This window comes from Amblyomma mixtum, chromosome 3, assembly GCF_055824585.1.
Source record: "Amblyomma mixtum isolate Tamu chromosome 3, ASM5582458v1, whole genome shotgun sequence".
NCBI lineage: Eukaryota > Metazoa > Arthropoda > Arachnida > Ixodida > Ixodidae > Amblyomma > Amblyomma mixtum.
Window position 1 is genome coordinate 51,845,129 of NC_143014.1, and position 19,001 is coordinate 51,864,129.

A 19,001-nucleotide genomic window follows, 5' to 3' on the forward strand; every position below is an offset into this window, starting at 1 on the left:
CGCTGAACTTTGCGTTGCACGTACGGTCGCGGACAGAGTGATTGGACCACGCTTCAATGTCCCGACCCTTCCTTGCGTTGCGTAACGGAACGTTAAAAGTTTGCTGGTTTTATGCGCCAAAGCGCAAGCGGCATTTGCTTTTATAAATATCCAAATTCCATTAATTTTCGATAGGTAATGCTTGAGCGCTGAAGCGTGGTCCATGTAGCTGTGTCCGCGACCATACATGGCGCGCCTTCGGTCGTGCTCTCTGTCGATGGATTCAGCTGTTCTGAACGCTGTTCGTTTGAGCTTGTCATGCGAGGCTATAATAAGTTCCGTCATTAATTTTCTACACGCCACGAGTGGTGAAAAGAAGGTGTTGATTATACGCGATCAGTTTTATCTTCCTTTCGGCCCTGTCGTTTCCGTTCGCTTTGAGCACCCGGCGGAATGCTAACGAGCGGCGAGCAGCGTTACATTCTGGACGCCGCCTGCTCTGGCTTCAGAAAAGGCTTCAGGAGCAAGCCTCATGAAACATGGTCGGAAAGCTGCGGAAGCAGTGTTCGAGTCGAACCCTCTACTCAATCATTTTTAACGACGCAGAAGATATCTACACCCGTCGCAGGCGTTTACTGGGAGGTCTGGATCCCGATGCGAGCATGAAAAATGAGGCTGTATACGGTGCGGGACAGGTGGGGCATTGCGGCTTCATGTTTCGCTGTTGCTGCCGCCTTGGCGCCCACACGCGGCAGCGTGCATTCCCAGCTTCAGTTCGCGACGCCGGCCAACCAACTCCACGGCCCGTTTTATTCTGGCGTGTAACCGGAGAGTGAGTCACGGACAGACGAGTTGCTGGGGCCATGTGGGTCCTGTCTCCAGGGAGACATGCCCGATAGCTTCTTGAATGTGCCGCCTGGCACTAGCGCATAAAGTTAGAAGTAAAATGCGAGACTCCTAATCTGTCGCGCAAGGAGCGTGACGGTTGCAGCTTTGAGTCGAAAGCCGTCTTTAACCGCATGGCGCCGCCGCCAAAGGAGTCGTTTTCCTCTATACGATACCGCGGTTACACACCCGCCACTAGACGCGTTTGTGACGTAGGACCGTATGCTACGAAGCCAACCGCGCTGCGTCATTTGCTTTTTATCGACGCGTAGCGATTATACGTATACTGACGTTCTAGGATGCGCGGCGCTGCAGTTTTGACGCATTAATAAGGCGTAAGGACGTCCTTGAGGAAATATATTTGATGCCTAACATCGTTATTGGATGCAATGAACTCGCCGCAGTGCCTTTAGCAATTAGGAGCTTGAGCAAGAGCTCTTTATGGGGCTTCCAATTATTGGTGTCTTCGTGGGCTTCGGGCTGGTCCGTCATCCCAAGCGAATTACGCAGTCATAGCTCATAAAAGGGCCGCTCGCTATGACCGCTCGGGCTGTTTATCGCATAAGCGGTCTTTCAGCATGTTGGGCATACTTCCTCTGGCTGGATGTCGCAATAACGAGCTTGGCTCGGCTCCTTTTGTGATGCTGTCCATAATGCGCATGTGTAATTTCTCGTGTCGCACAGCCCCGCATCGCATGCATTATCGTACAAGGGTGGTGGGCAGCATGCTACGCTAATCAGTGAGTTCCACATCACCAGGGGGCACCACATTACCAGCCAGTCCCGCCCCCTACCACTCCAGACAAAGCTTGCCTTTAGTTGTCACTGTCACTAAAATTAAGTTACGAAAAAAATTCTAGCGAGGGGCATTCATACGGCATTTCGTTTCATGATGCTGTGGCGAGCATGTGATAATTTGTTATTCTGTTCATCTAGTCATTTTTTGTGCACTGGCGTTTACGTTAGATGTATAATAATATGCATTCTGTATTCGATGCACTGGAGCACGTAAAGGATGGAGCCGTGTCCCTGACCCCTTCCAGCCCCGGCAGGGGCTCAAAATGTGCATTTAAGATGAGCTGCACAAAACTCCGAGGAGAACGAGTAGTACATACCGAAGTGTGCATACTATAGTGAATTTCAGCTCCCCGCTGTGGACCTGGACATGCAAAGTTCAAAGGTAGGCCTAAAAGTTAATATGAAGAAAACTGAACTAATGTTCAGCAGGCCTCATTTTGCGATACGTAGTGAGTATGAGCAGTATATGCACCTAGTCAAAGCAGTGACCGCATAGCCGCGTAATGAGTTGCATTGCATTTGACTGGCACTGCGCTGTTATGGGCACCAACTTATCGATATCTCTCATAAGGCAAATATATTATAATTGTATCAAGTCACTATACTCACCTGCGGGGCCGAGACTTGGAGACTTACAAACCGGCCTGAAATTAAATGGAAGATAGCGTGGCGAGTTGTGGGGAAAAACTATAGGGATGACGCCGAGAGACAGGAAAGCACATACCTGAATTGGCGAATAAAGTCGAGGTAATGATATCATAGCGGAAACCGTGGGGGGGAAATGCTTGGCCAGAACATGCAATGCGGCAGCAGATAACCGATGGTTGCTGGAGGGAAAAGAACGGGTTCAAAGGGAGACAACTGGAGCCGACGGAGTGCCGGACAGGTGGGAAGATGAGATTATATGGGATTGGATGGCCGGGGCTGGACAGGGCTAATTAGAGATCGATGAGAGAGACGTGCGTCCTTCAGTGGACGCATCATCCGGGCTGATGACGATTATGATGACTTTAGGGAGGCCATCTCAGCGGTGGCTATGCAGGGCTTTCGGGTAAAAAAAATGCCGCGCTCTTCAGGGATAACCTTTTGCTTTTATGTAGTACGTATCGCAGACCTGCGTGCGGATTAGTCTTCCGCGAGCTGTGATGCCCGTGGCCCATCTCGTGTTTACGGCGCGCATTTTCTTCTACCGGCTGCTCGTCCGTCGTTGTTTGCTCCTTCGCTTCACGTTGCTGTGGTTTTTATCTCGAATGCGCTGGCAGCGGTAAGATGTGAAGGTCAGCTTATATTCGAAAGATTTCATGAATCTGGCACGTGCACTCTTTGTGGAATTGGTTCAGACACCGGTGGCGAATGAGGCGATTGGAATCGGCAGCCTTTTGGCGCTGTACTTCAGCGATGTCCGCTTTAGCAACATCCACTGTGAGCAACATCCACATCTACCTTTCGCACGAGCGCCCCCGAAAAAGGAGGCAATCCATTAGTTGTCCCCGCATGACACGTTTTACCCAGCGTCAGAGGAAGGTGGCGGCTAGTCATGTGCATTGTGCAATCTCGCCATTGAAATAAAAAATTGGCTGCGGTTCAGCCCGGCTGAACCGAGTAAGGCGAGCGAAACGCTCGGCTACACCTAGTCTTTTCCAGACTTCCACTTTTTATTTTGTCCCTCTCCACTCTGAGCACCTGGTTCGGCAAGAGGTGGCTCAGGTGTTATTCAAGGCGAGGGAGACAGCGGCGAGGAGCGAGTGCAGCTACGGCGCGGCGGCGAGCGAGGCACGTGATCTGACGTCACATCGGCACCTCCGCCCCTCCTCCTAGTTCAACGTCATTGTCAAGCGGTTTTGACCTTGAGATTTGCATGCGGAGAGTAGAGCTTTTCGCTCTCATATGTTGAAAAACCTTTATGATTGCCTTCGCGGCGTCGCAGTTTATACATTATCTCAATATTATAATAGTGTAGAACGAATCCATTCGTAAGCATTTTTGATGAATTTTATTGCTTATATTTCTATTCGACAAACGCAGCTTGTCCTTATGCTGCCATAAGTGCGAAGTTCCTCTCAAGATAATTCTTCGCTGTGACCCTCGTACGAGTAAGCTGCAGTGATATTTAGCCTCTGCAACACGCTATCGGCCACTAATATATGGAGGCGAAATTCTAGAGGCCCGTGTACTGGGTGATGCCAGTGCACGTCAAAGAACCCCAGGTAGTCGAAATTTCCGGAGCCCTTCACTCCATACGCTCAGTACGCTCAGTGTTCCGCTAGTTGTCTTGTGGGACACCTTCGCCCACCTCCCTTGTACATTTTTTCTGTGTTTGTGCTGTTGTTATTTTTCCCTTCCATTGCTCGTGCTCCAGTCCCGCTTTTATATTTTTTTTTTTGGGGGGGGGGAGGGAGGGGGAGTAATGCCACCTGATGTTCTCAGGTGGCGCTTGAAAAGAAAGACGTTGAAGTGTCTCGCGCTGGCTGGCTGCCGTATATATATATATATATATATATGACAGAAGCCAACAGCCACAGAAACCAAGGGGCACAGGGGATTTTTTTAATTAATTAATTTATTTTGTGGTGTTGATCAATTTAGAATATTACTGAATATGTTATCGCTTAAAGCTAATTGATTAGAAAAGCATTAAGAATTAGCTTTAAGCGATAACATATTCAGCAATATTCTAAATTGATCAACACCACAAAATAAATAAATTAATTAAAAAAATCCCCTGTGCCCCTTGGTTTCTGTGGCTGTTGGCTTCTGTCATATTTATAACGAGCCCCTCATTCCTCTTCCCTTATATATATATATATATATATATATATATATATATATATATATATATATATATATATATATATATATATATATATATATATATATATATATAAGTGAGAGAAGCAAACAGCCACAGAAACCAAGGAACACAGGAGATTTTTTTAATTTTGTGGTGTTGATCAATGGAGAATATTACTGAATATTTTATCGCTTAAAGATAAGTGTTTAGAAAAGCAGAAGAGAAAACAACCGCAAGCCGACGTTTGGAACCGAACCCACGACCTCCGAATTACGCTTCCGGTGCTCTACCAACTGAGCAACGGCGACGGCTGTCAGATCATCTACTTTCGGGGGTATTTATGTTTTACAAGTGACCTAACCTTGAGAGTGTTCGTCAGCGCCACCCACGTCCATAAGCGGCGGACTTAGCACGTCTTGAGTAACCGCTGGTGTGACGTGGAACGTCATCGAAAGGCGAGGGTGGAAGCTGTGTGAGAACCCTCTCATGCATCCTATAGAATCAGGGCTTTAAGATTTATCATGGAAAGTATGTCTTTTGTTTGGAGGAAGCTTGGTTAATAAACCAAAGACCTTGTGGAGAAGATTTCTATTTATAAATGAGCTAGAGTCACCAAGGGGTCACTTTCGGCTCCCTGCCAACGGTTGCCTCCACACTCCGATACCGGATCCGGCGACTGACGTTGCTGGCTTCCTATCAGCTCTGACGTCACAGGTGGTAGCTACTGGCAACAGAGGGGGCAAAATATGAATCGGGGAAATCACACTTACCAAAGGCTGTTTCCGGTTGTAATTCCGCACAGAGTATTAGAAATTCGGCATTTTGAATTAAAAGGAGGCTCGCCGCACACATACAATGTATCTCTCTAGAGTATCAAGGTCCCCAAAAAGTACCCTTTGATGCCAGAACCGTGCTCTATCTGTTTTTGACGTGCATGCACACATGTGCTCCCAATTCACACCGACGTCGCAGGTTTTTGCGTGAAGTTCGCGCGAAGTTCGCGCGAAGTTCGAGGGAAGTTCGCGCGGTAGAGAGTCGCAGCGGTGCGACGCCCATCTGGAGATAACGGAGCGAAGAAGCGACGGGCTCCGCTATCGCTCGACGCGAAAGCAACTGTGACCGACAAGTGGCAAATACCACTGAGCGAGGAGGTCTGTGAGAGCAGCGACGCTGAACCCTCTGTTTAAATCACGAAAATGCTCTTTCGACTCCACTGTACTAATGTTACGCTTGCATAGGTATCTGTAAGAATTTGCAATACATGAAGTCGCGTACCTTGGGATGCCCGTTGAGCCGCAGATACTAGCGGCGCGATTTCCATCGACACCTTTCGCTTCTGGGAGTAAACACAGACATTGCGATCCGAGGTTAGGTCGTGTTTTCTCAAAAAAAAAAAACGACATTTCATGCCTTATGCAGCGTTTATTTTCATGATAATCACATTTCTGTACCCAAATCATTGCGTAGCTCGTCAGCCATGGCAGCCATGTTGGCGGCGGCAGGCGCATGCAGTCAAACGGTCAAACCGGAAGAACAGGCTTTCTGCGCCGCTTCCGGTCTCGCCGGACGTCGCGCGCCCAGATCGGCGGAGCCGAGAGTTTTTTTTTTTCGACGCCAGGCATCGAGTGCACGCCGTCGGACGAAAATCACCGACCTGCCACCGTAAGATCATTACATGTATCCCGGCTCTAACTCAGTCCCTTTTGACGATCACCGTCAGCCACGTTACGTCCACTGCACAACAAAGGCTTTCTCCCACTGATATCCACTTAGCACTGTCCTGCGCCACCTGAGACCATCCTATTCCTGCAGCCTTCCTCATCTCATCCACTCAGTTGACTTTCTGTCGCCTCCTGCTGCGTCTGCCCTCTTTCTGAATCGGCTCCGTTACCCTTTAACGACCACCGGCCGTCTGCTCTCCGCATGACAAGCCCTACCCATACTCATTTTTCGTTCATAATCTCAGCTAAGGTATCATTAACTTAAGTTTTTTTTTTCCCCTGACCCACTCAGCTGTCTTTCTGTCCCGACCATTTTACTTTCCATAGCTCGCTACACTCTCCACATTATCAAGGCTTTTCTTTAGTTTCGAAGTTCCGGCCCAGAGAGAAATTGCTGCCAAAAAGCTCCCATGAAGGCTGTGTTGAAATGCGTGATAATGGGGCGGAAATAATTAGCATTAAAAGATAAGGCGCATCGGAATAATAGAAGTGCCTTTTTTGCTAAAATATTATAAGTTTAACTACGAACCTTGGAACACAACGTAAAACTGTTTGAGGGAGCTTCCACAACTGTTGCAAGTATGCTGCGACTGTCGTAATTGTTGCGAGTCTGGCTCTGAGCGTGAAGTCGAAACGGGTTGAATACTACTTGGGCTGGAGCGGTGGCACCTGTGGTCAAGCAACGTGTCGCTGCTTACGAGAGTAAAAAGAATAAGGCTAGGCACGCGCATCACTGGTCAGTTGTAGCATACCCATGTTTCGGTCGCGGTACTATGCAGCTTATGCGAACTGCGCAACCGATGCGGCGCAGCGCCTTATTATGGCGCGCACCGCACAGTGATCTGAATCATGGTCTGTTAGAGCTCTCTATTTTCTGCAGCTACGAGACGCTGCTCACTCCTACGAATATATGGTGTCGACAAACTCGCTCCACCCAGAAATATCGAGCGCGCAGAAATTGCAGTCGCGGGTGATAACGACAGCAAGGATGCTGCACGTCGTACTGGCAGCAGGTTCGTGCCAGCGCCACTATCTTTGCGTCACACCTTCTGGCGTCACTATGGCGCTGGTTGCACCAACTTCGGAAAGTTTGAGAGACAGAAAGCACGTTCTAGGATAGGAAAACTAGCTTTGAATGGTGCATAACTCATTGGAGAGCAGTGCGGTCTATGGTCACTGTATGTACGCATAATTTTAAAAAGAAAAGCTAAATGTTTGATGCCTCTGGGCTTTTCATTCACGAGAGCCCTCATCTGCGGGACATCCATGTACTAGATGAAAAACGCCCCAAAGTCTTAAAATGAAAAACTAGCCTACCTTGGTTCCCGAGAGCGAACATTGCATGGTCCTGAATATGCTAGTTCCAAAGATAAAAGTGAGGCAACTGTTTTTGCTCGTTCTGTCCAAATTAGCAATTTGTACATTCCACAGTAAGAAAATTAGAAGACAGGTTGCAGTAAAAAGCTGCTGTGTACAATATTTGCAGAAGGATTTTGCGTACACGTAGCTGCTGCACTCGCCTCTATGCAGTCGGCATAAATGGCCTGCGGTCGACAGATTAACGGAAGGACCAACGTTAGCCAAAAACCAAGCAAATCAGGTGCGGAAACATTACTGATGATTAAGAAGCTGTACGGTGATGGCGCTACGAATATTCTTTGCAGCATCGACGTTTCTCACAAGGAGTGTGCGTATATTCTGCCGATGACGACACCTGTGTGGGCTGATCTGCGCGACGCTCATTGTAGCTGGCACATCAAGCGAAAACTATTTGCTTCAGTTGTCTGCCATCATAGAGCCAATCACTCTGCTTGGCAAGCAAATGAATGCTGCGAGCTACACGTAAAATACATTCGAAACAGATACAGATTTAAGGGGAGAGGGGGGGGGGGACCCTTCCTTTCCCAAAGGAGAAATTTTCTATGGTGAGTAGAGGGGGGGGGGGGGACGACATTATTTCCTCAACGAAAAAAATTAACGAAATGCATCGCGCAAAGAGGACTCCCCCTTCCCTAACCGCCACCTCCAAGAGTCGCCGGTAAATCCGCCCTTGATTCGAAAATTTCTGCTGCCACTTCAACTTCTTTGTGGCAGTGTAATAAGTTGACAGAGGGCACAGAATGAGCCCGAATAACGAAACTGTTGACGTTGTTCCTTACCACAATGAAATTTTTTTTTCTCTCCACCCTGTCAGGGTGAATATCGGAGCCCAACCAGTTTGGCGAAAAGGGGGGGCAGGGAATAGTGTGTCTTGTGAAAGCCAAGCTTTAAGAGTGGGGCGACTCTGGACTACGAAGGAGTGTTGTTATGGCATATAAAAAATACTAAATTAATTTGTTTCGTTTTTGGAGTGAGGCATATTATTTATGCAGGAAATTGCAGACCTCTGAAAGAAGACCCAGAGACGCAGTTGTCGAACCCAGTTTCTTACTGTTAACTTTAGTTGAGTAATTAAATCAATTAAAGGCAGCGAACTAAGAGCCCACTAGATGGGCGCCTGATACGAGGATAAAGCGCGCGGCCTTCTACTGCTGAGGTGCCCTGAATGCGCCGATTTTGCGTGCACAGTGCGCGCAAAGCGTTGACAGGAACTATTCCGGTCAATAAAAGTCATGCGCTTTATTAAATCGTAGTGAAATACCGTGACTTTCATATCATAAGCGACTGCTCCAAAAACTGTGCTTAGGAGGCACGATCGGGTGGTTTCCGCGTACGCTCTCGTGACATCCTGAATGCACTAAGTTTGCAAAGTTGCTGTCTCAACGCGCGATAAATTCGATAGACAGATTCGAGAGCGTTCCGGAAGGCCCGACGCAAAAACTGCACGGGGGACCTTCTATTAGAAAATCGCCGATGTAATGGTCTAACTATATGAGACTCCTAAGTGATATATAAGTGATTAATCAGAAAGAGAAAAATACATGATAGTAAATCATAAATCTACGCAATACAATCCTAATGAAAAGAAAAAGTTTGAATTATAGCAGCATTATACAGAAATCAGTGCAGTAAGAAAATAATAGATACGAATATATTGAAGAAACAGCAGAGTTAAAAAATTTGTTTCCTGCATCTCCCCATGGGAGTGTTAGGGTCACAGTTGTGGTGTGAGAACATGAACATATTAAGCATTTAAAGCGCAATTTTTTTTGGTGTGGGGGGGGGGGGGGGGGTAAGGTATTAACTACACTGTGGCAGGTTGTTGCAATGAAGGACAGTTCAAATAAGCGTCGCCGCCAAAAAGAAGTTCATTGACTTTGGAAAGGTAATTTATACGTTGCAAGGTGCAAGCTGTAGGTTGAATATATTTCTTTATGGCCAGTGGGGCTTCGAGAATGGTACGTGCTCTGAAAAAAGTTTTAATCTCAGACTGCTTCCGCGACAATGAAATTTCTACTACTTGAGCCTGCCTTCACCATCTGTGGTGCTAAGTTGCTGGTTATAATTTTCCTGATACGAATCGGGCTAGCGTGCCTTGAATTTTTTTCTGATGTACTTATAAGCTGAGGTGTATGCCCGCGCCGAAGAACGTCCATATGAATGTTCGTATGCAAGTATCGATAATATATCTCACTTTGAGAACAATGAACGTGTATCGAATAGACGATAACAATGATGGGCGAAGGTAATGTGCAAATCAGGATCTTGGCAGCGCAGTGACAGGATTTCTGGGAAGGAGTAATTAAAAAATACCACAAGCTTTCGATGTCGAACAAAAGAAAAAAAATTCGCTGAAAGAATTGATTAATCAGCGGCCTCACAGGGCACCAGGGAAGGATACTCCAATCACAGATAAGTTGGATACGTTCAACCCCCCATCAGAGGCCACAATAGACCCTCTCATCAGCATCTAATATCACATCTAAGGCATGCGGCTGACGCCTGGCCTGTTACCCGTTTTCCCCCATCATACTCAAATTCTGGACAATCTGCGTTTTTCAGAGGGAAATTGTTTATGAACGCAGTTTTTTTCATACATCGCAAGACTCCACTGTAACGATCAATATATCTGCAAATTTCCCCTCAGCAGACTTGCTTTTTTTTTTTTTGCTATTAACGTTCTTTCTATGGTCAAAAAAGTTCCCATTTGTTTTCTGTGCCAGTCGTAACTACTTAATGCGAGCGATGGACAAACTTTAAAGGAAGAGTTTGGTACGCATCAGAAAAATGAACCATTACCTTCAGTATTTCCATAACAATGCCTTACAATATTCTACAATTGCCTCACGATAACAAATTATTTCCAGGAATCCTTGACCTGTACCTTTACATTACCTGTAAAGAATGCTGTTTGATATACGCCAGAAGAAACGTTGGAACATAGTTCAAACATTTCTTCGTTTCAGTGACGCTTGCTTTTGTAGGGATCAAACATCTCGGAGTCTTAACGCTGGAATCTTGGCCGAGAACAATGCGACCTGCGACCCGAAGTTTTCGCACTTCAACCAAGCTGAAAGGTGGGCCTTCCGCTGACTCTGGAAGAAGCAAATCAGTCAAATGCACGTAACACAAGAGAAAGAATGACACAGGACAAAAAGCTTGTCTTATACTCCCTTCACACATGGCGCGGGCACCAGTCACAATAGCATAACTAGTAGCGGTGACCCGATTTAGAAGAAATGAATGCGGATGCGAAATCAGGTCACCACAGAGCCTTCCTTGCCCGGCACCACCAGGCATATTTTATCCGCAGTCTTATGCGTGCGCTTCTTCCTTGTTAGTCGCTTCTATTTAATTATAGCCGACGTGCCGCCGGCTCCGGTTACGGACATTTGAGGCTTATTAGAAAACTGGTCGCAATTTTTTATAACATTCTACCCAGTAAACCGATCCGAACGCCGTAGAATATATGGATGCTGGGCAAACGACTGAATTTTGTCCACATAGCGACAGGAAGCAGACGACAACAAGCATCCTCTGTCGGAGGCCAACAACGGTCCTAAGTATTCTGCACTCTAAACACGAATATACCTATATGGGAGTAAAAAGGGAGTAATCTGTCCTTTAGCTCACTCCCTTTTGCGGGACAGGGCATGCTCCCCAATTAACAGAGTAGACTTCCATCACTCAATACACAGAGTGCTTATTCTTGGCAACGAAGGTATATTCCCACTGGAATGCATAGTAACATGACGCACTTAGCATTTAAAACGCGGCACCGGAGTCCTAGAGGTTAGCAAATGGAGGAGATTGGAACCTCGGTTAGAATCTTCGTAACTGCTAGATCATAGCACGTTCTGAAGAGGAAATTTGTTCCCTTGCCAACCGTAAGTATTTCGTATTTTTAGTGATGAAAATCTACCCCAGACCTTGTGCACCATACTCTGCCACTTAAAAGGGAGTGGGCTAGAGGACAACTTACTCCCTTTTTTACCCCTTCCGTGCTTATTTACAGTGTAGAAACTCCCTTAACAAAGCGTTTAGCATGCTTTACTGAGGAGGGAGGTGTTGGGGGGAAACTGGAAACTGGCGTTCTTCGCAAGCTGTTCTTTTGTCATAACCGAAGTGCAATGGAGTGAATTCAACAAAAACAGAAGCGAGATTTCTTCGTATTGAGAGATGGAGCACCTCATGCGGTAGGTACGGTTACATATGTAGTGCAGGAAACAAGTTGAGAGGACCGGCGATGTTTTTGTGGCAACTATCCGTCCAATCTGAAGCTAGACTGGAACATGTGGGCACCACACGCAAAGGAAAAAAAAAAAAAAACTGAAAGCAACTTGCGGCCATTGATTGCTTGATTGGCTCTTACATATAACAAGCTTCGCATAGTTTGCGCCCCGATATAAACCACGTTATGGAGATGTGGTTGACCGCAACTTGAAGGAACGATGACAAGAACGAATGATGACAGAAAAAACAAATTATCTTGAAAAGTTGCAGCTTGCAGTCGCAAACTCACCCCCTACACAACTTTATTTGCGCACTTGTCATATCAACGGAGTAAAGCATGCGCACGGTTTTGACACTCTGCGTTCCTTTTGCCTGTCATCCGTTGCCTTCAACACCATCACTGAATGTTCTGCGTAATTCGAAAGAAAAAAATATTCTAGTACGCTCAAGCTGTTGCGGTACTTTGTGTATCCCCAGTTTTTGAACCTGTGGATAGTAAAGAAGCATATAATATTTAGTCTAAAGACGTTTAAACGCGAAACCCACCTTACTTTAAGGCCATCTGAGAAGCAGCATGCTTTTGTACAAAATGATGAGCTAGAGGTTGTATCACCTGCTGTGTTTACGGTTAACTTGTAGAGTTTTATTTGGACTCAGCCCTATATGTTTTGCGACAGGCACATATCTATTAGATATCTGCCTGCTTTGGCCTTTAGCATTGTTTTATTTGCTCTGTTTTTTTTTTTGCGCATGGTAGTGGTAATACCTCGTGTAAACCGCCTCGTCTCGTGCAACCGTATACTGTCTTCGAGCGTGCCATTGTGCATCTAAATAGAATTTGCCCCATCAAGAAGGGATCCACAGGGAATCAAGAAAATTAAAATGAAATAAATGGTTTGATTTTGTTTGTTTTGTAGTCTTTAACGTCCCAACGCGACTGAGGCTATGAGGGACGCCGCAGTTAAGGGCTCGGGACAATTTCGGACACCTGGGGTTCTTTAACGTGCACTGATATCGCACAGTAGTCGGGTCTTTATACCAACCGAAATTTTCTATTCCGACCTAGTGACCCACGTCTTTCGAGTAGTAGCCGAGCACCATAAACACTGACCACGACGTCTAGATGAAATAAATGTAGAATTATTTAGCGAAAGCAGTGCTTATAAGTAAGCGTTGGACTTTTCCGTTTGAGCCGAAAAAGAAAAAAAGAACGATAGAAGTGCGCCGAATTCAATTTTAGAAATTCGGTTTTAACCTAAAAAGATCAGTATCCTTGACAAGCACACCACAACAGCTAACTGGCTGTAGCGTCAGAGTTAGACTCAGGCATAGGAGAAAATTAAGAAAATGCGTAAGCCAGGGGCTTAGCGATACGGTGGTGCCGTTGGATTAAGTACCGCAGTTGTGCGCTTTGAAGTATTGCTCCATTACCTTATGCATCTCTGCAGACTGGGAGGCTTCATCTCGTCGTCAAACGCCGTCTGCTGGCGTAGCGCTGTTCGCTGTCATCGCTCGGTTAGTACAGTTATTTGGCTGAGCAGGTTTCTCCTCTGAAAACCTTGCATAATCGTCACGAAAAAGGGTAATGTCCAGGCTACCGCGACGGTTAAGCGGCAATTCCATCTCTGTCGTCACCCCGCAGTCCACGCGATGCCCTGTCCTCCCGTCTCAGTGATAACATGGCAACCGATCTTTTAGAAATCAGCCGCCGCGGTGGCTCAGTGGATATGGTGCTCGGCTGCTGGCCCGAAAGACGCGGGTTCGATCCCGGCCGCGCCGGCTGAATTTCTTTCGAGGAGAAATTCGAGGCCTTTGTACTGTGCGATGTCAGTGCACGTTGAAGAACCCCAGGTGGTCGAAATTTCCGGAGCCCTCCACTACGGCGTCTCTCATAGCCTTAGTCGCTTTGGGACGTTAAACCCCATAAACAAACAAACAAACTTTTAGAAATCAGCTTAGACGTGCTTTTTTTCTTAGGGTCCCATAATTTACTTCCTTTTTTTTTATTGCCGACAGAAGTTTCTTCTGAAAGCACAGGTATAAGTGCTTTGCCAGTAATTAACGCTATCGAATGCTCAGACTGACAAAGAAGCCAAGATAAATTCTAGTTGAATTTTGGCCGCGCAGGAGTGCAACTTTATACCACCGAATAAAACAGCAATTCATAGGAAGGAAATAATATTCGTCAAAAAGAAAACGAAACCTCCGTTTGGAAAAAAACACTGAAAAAAGTCCCCGAATTTGAAAAACTAAAACTGGAATGCCCAACCCCTATGTATAAATAACTGAAACGCAGTGTAATTGTCCTTTTTGTGCTGTTGATGAAAATATGCTTCGTGCCAGGGTATTTGCCTCAGCTTTATCTGTAGCGTACATCGCAGTGCACTGAATTTTTTTTTTTTTTCTCGGTAACACATTGCGGTGTTCCATTACAGCGTTTATCAAGACGGTGCGCAATCTGAACCCCGTTTATCTTGTCACGTCACTGATTGCAGCGTCTGGCGGTAGTGTTCGCAGCGTGTCTCTCATGCCGCACACACAGACACGCACAAATGTTTCACGACCTAACACACACGCATGCGCAGCTGCAGGACGACTTTATCGTCATGATCGTGCAACCACCAGCGCTCGTGCAACGACTGAGAGGAGAAAACCCTGGCGGTATCGGCCGCCCACGGGCTGTTCCCATTTGGCCGTGGTGGCACCCTATTGTGAAAGCTCCGTTGTTAAAAAAAAAAATAATACGAGGAGGCGCGGTACTTCCCCTTGCACGTGTGCATTATGGAGGCGGCGGCGGCTTTTGCCAGATGAGAAAGGGGCGAGGGGTGGCGGGCGGCTGCAGAGGAGCAGAGGTAAAGCCGAAAGGAACTACGGTCCATGGGAACCGCGCTGGTCCTGCTGCCAAGAAGCGAAGGTGCGCGCGCGAGTGTCTGCGATGATCGCGGGGACGGATCGCCATTAGCGTATGCACCGAGTCACCACTTTGCGCGAACGGCGAAAGTCGGTCAACGAAAAGCACTTCCGTGCGAACCTCTTTCACGGATTTTTTTTTTCTCCCTCTCGGGAGTCCTGGGGTGAAGCCGCGTCCGCGACATCCGGTGCGAGCGGGCGCTCTCGCCCCGTCGCCGCACATAGGAGCGGCTCAGTCTAAATATCGTCGTCGCCGCCTTCTCCCTCTCGCAGCGCCAGTCGGGCCACGGAGGAGCCATGGGACTGTCGCGCAAGCCGGCGCTGCGCGCGCGACAGCTGCACGGCGTGCTCATCGTGGTGGCCGTCTTTTGGATCAACATGTTCGTGCTGGGCTTCTTTCGTGCCGGCGGTGTGCTCTACGTGGCCCTGGTGCGCACCTACCGCTGCAGCTACGAGCAGGCCTCGTGGCCCTTCAGCCTCGCAGGTGCCACGCTCTGCATGATCGGTGAGTGCGCGCCCGACTGCTGTTGTCACCACCTTGAGCGCAGTACGCGACCTTGAAAAAATCTAGCGTCAACCACTCAGAGGCTGAGGTCTAACTCCGGACTCGCGTAAGAGCTGTTCATAAGTGACAGGTGCCTTGGCTACTGTGATCGACGAGTGCACTGGCGTTGCTCACGAGCCGTTCATGCGCGAGACCAGCTTCGCGAACTTGGCCTCCGAATGGCTGACGCCAACTTTCACGACACTGCACGAATTTGCTAAGCGCTTATACCTCTAGTCATGCATGAGGTCCGAAGTCGGACAGACTTGCAGGTGGTTTCTTCCAAAGAACACCTGGTTCTTAGAGCCGGCGACAACCGGCTTCCCAAGCATGGTGCGGCAACACGCGTGCTGCCGGCTGATCGCTACCGCAATCGATAGCACCAAGGTCGCGCTATCGCTGTTTTTATGCAGATAACTGCGCAGCGCGCTCCGGCCAATGCATGGCGAAAATGGACGACAGGGCTTACTTTCACTAACCCCCTTTGCGTGGCACACAGGGGAACAGCGCAAAAGGCGATGGTGTGTATAGTTAGTGAAGAAAGTGGCAGGGCAGACCCCTTTCTTCACTAACTATGCGCAATAATTAAGAAGCAGGGAGTTTGCGACCGAGAACTAATCGGAGCCCTGACACAAGTAGACATTAAAAAAAATAAAGTAGAACAGAAACAGAGCACGTCTCACGTGCCATGTACGAAGGCTAACTCGCTGTTAAGTAGCGTCACCAACGGACAACCGACGAATAGGTCTGATTTCTTGACGATTTGCCTCGATGAGCCGGGAGTCTGCTTTCGAAGAGAGTTCTGGCGCGTTCAAAGGAACTTCAATAAAACTTCGGTTGGGCCTAGTTGATACATGATGTGTGTCTCTGTGTCTTTTCTTCGTGGTTCGTCCCGTGGTTGCGCAACCTACACCTTCACAGCGTTCAAAGGAAGGGACAAACCCTCATCTCGAGCTGTGAGCCAACAAATAAAGCGTGCTCGTCCTGCCAGGTGCCGCTAAACGATAGTTGGGAAGTTTCCTGCCTCCTGATAAACCTTCCTCTTCTTCTTTTGAGCCTCAGCTTCTTCCGTTTCTTTCTTCGGTACGTCCTGCCGTCTTCTGCTTTATTTTACCACGAATTGCACCAATTCGCCCTCTTTTATACAGTACTGCATTTTTGCTTGAAGGCGTACACCGCATGAAGCAGCAACACCTCAGGCTGCGCTGAAAGGTGTAGTTTGTTTTTCGACGCTTAACAAAAGTAAACAAATGATGGTTGACTGTATGGACCTTTTCTCTGTTTGCAATTTGATTTAGCGCATGCTCAGTAACGTGCTGATAGGAACGCCACGTTCTAGTAGCAATATGGCTGCATCCAGAAAGGGCAAATTTCAAAAGGCGTATGCACTGAATAGGCGATCAACATAAGGCGTATTTGCAAAAATAAATGTTTCCCCTGACCAAAAATTACCTTCAGCAAAGGGATTGTGTTTCTGTTGGTGCGTAAGGAAAATCGTTGAATACTCTAATGCCGGATGTTGCAAGTTACGATCTTTTTCGGCATGGTCACGTTTCCACTTAAATGACAGTGTTCAAAGTACGTGTTCCGATTCTGCTCATTGTTCGAGAACAAACGGACAGGAAAATTAAAAAATAAAATATTCAAGAAATAATTGCCATTGACATCAAATCTCAAATCATTGACTCAAGTCTTCGGCGTTGAAGCGTTGTGCTTCGTCCTTTCTGCTCTTTCTTCTGCCTCTCCTTGGCCGTGTGCCATTGCGCTGTCATGCTAAAACAGGTATGGGCAGTATCGAAGATACATATATCTTGGATACATTTTGTGTATCGGTATTACGTATCGCTTGCCAAAACTGAAAGTATAGGAGTATCGGTATCGAAAATGCATTTTTGTATCATTTACTTTAACGACGCTCGATATAAAAAAAAAGTGTGCATTTTGGTGATCCTGCGAGTCATACTTAAAGCCGGCGGCACTCGCTCAGCCGGTAGCGCACTCAAAAAAGTGAAGAATTAGGAAGACATGTCGGGGCCGTTGGTCCAGGCAGAGTCTTTCTTATTACATTCAGTTTTTTTGGCGCTTCTGCACACTCGGTGACAGAAGTGACAAAGAGACAGGCTCGCCGTTATGGTAGGAACAACACCCCTTCACCCCTATTTCAAGTGACGGAGGTTGCCAACAGATACGGAAGGTTTTCGTCTTCATGCTCAGAAGCTTACAGAACGTTTGTTGTTTACTTTACTTTGTAAGCATGATGAAGGTCACACATTCTTCCACACGCGGGTCAATGGGGTCATCAGCGTCAAATGCGTTAGCTGACGCATTCCTTTAATTTAGAAGACCAACGCTACAAGCAGCCGTAGCTCTCAAGATGCGATAGTGAAGCTTAGTTTCTTAACTGTGCCTTCAGAATCCTCGAGTCGACGTGGCTATGCTTCTCTTATCCGATGATGAAGGTTCGAGGCACACTTTAGCTTCGCTTTAAGGGTATGATGCGATAGCTTAAATGAGTCTCTTCAGTGGCCTTTTCATTTCGCAGACACACACTGTTCTTATTTTATTATTTATAAATTTTTATTTTATTTCTCACAAGGCCTCACGTTAACCAAGAAGAACGAGAATTCAAAAATTCGTGAAGTGGTGTAGGAAAGACTGAGGCGATGAAATTGTATTGCTGGGTCAAAGTCTAACACAACTGAAACAGTTTAAATGTTCACTGCCAGCTAAGAGTGCTGTAGTTTTGTAAATAACCACCTGATTTGTATTGCATTGTATTCCCCAGCCTTTGAAGGCAATAAGTAACCAAAAGTTATTCAGTTGTCGCGGGGTATCGCGCCCGCCTCATGACTCGTGGGGCAGCGGTTCGAGTCCCGGCTCGACCGTTTTTCTTTTCAGCTTAATTGCTTTTCTTTCTTCAGAGGCAATGCGTAATGGTGATAAATGACGTCATGACCCTGTATAGATCAATGAGAAATTATGTGGTGACGTCACCACTGTACTGTCTGATTGTTGTGGGGTGTTTTATTTATCCGTGGGCCGCAGCGGTGGCTCAGTGGTTATGGCGCTCGGCTGCTGACCCGAAAGACGCGGGTTCGATCCCGGCCGCGGCGGATGAATTTCTTTGGATGAGAAATTCTAGAGGCCCGTGTACTGTGCGATGTCAGTGCAAGTTAAAGAACCCACGGTGGTCGAAATTTCCGGAGCCCTCCACTACGGCGTCTCTCATAGTCTTAGTCGCTTTGGGACGTTAAACCCCATAAACCAAACCAAACCAAACCATTTATCCGCGCGAGGTCATGTGGTTATGACGCCACAACCCTCTCGACCAATCCCGATTCTCTCGACACGCCAACAACTACTGTGGTTTCTCCTCTAAACGGCACCTTTAACGCTAAAGCGTTAAAAGCCACCTTCATAAAATATAAGGCGGCAACGTGCTCGTGCGGTCCTGTATACAGAGCCATTTTACATCACGGCCGCATCTGTCTGACTCTTTCGGAGCGACGGTTTGAGCAAATGCTGTTCCTGCCGTTAAGTAAAAGAACGACTAAATAACAGGTACGTACGAAAGATATGCCTTGAGTAATGAAAGATTTTCTCAATTTTATTCTTAGTTGTTTTCCTTCTGGCCTTTAACGAAGAATGTTCAACCTGAAACTTTTTTTAAACATAGCGCTGGGGAAATAATTGTCCGGCTTTCCCAAAAGCACGAAGCTTGCACCTTTTAGCACAAGGCAGATGTAGAGCAAACCGGCAA

The 19,001-nt window shown here is 47.0% G+C and overlaps 1 protein-coding gene across 3 annotated transcripts in view; it reads left to right on the top strand.

Moving 5' to 3' along the window:
- Positions 1-19,001, top strand: part of LOC149350180 (putative monocarboxylate transporter 5) — a 54,546-nt gene that overhangs the window by 14,063 nt on the left and 21,482 nt on the right. For 2 of the 3 annotated variants that reach the window (XM_089579153.1, XM_089579154.1), the window contains exon 2: positions 14,971-15,202. In XM_089579153.1, coding sequence (XP_089435279.1) covers positions 14,995-15,202 — 208 coding nt within the window. In that variant the 5' untranslated portion in view covers positions 14,971-14,994. Of the gene's footprint in view, positions 1-14,596; positions 14,702-14,970; positions 15,203-19,001 lie in introns of those variants that run through there. The other variant, XM_089579155.1, reaches the window with a different exon arrangement.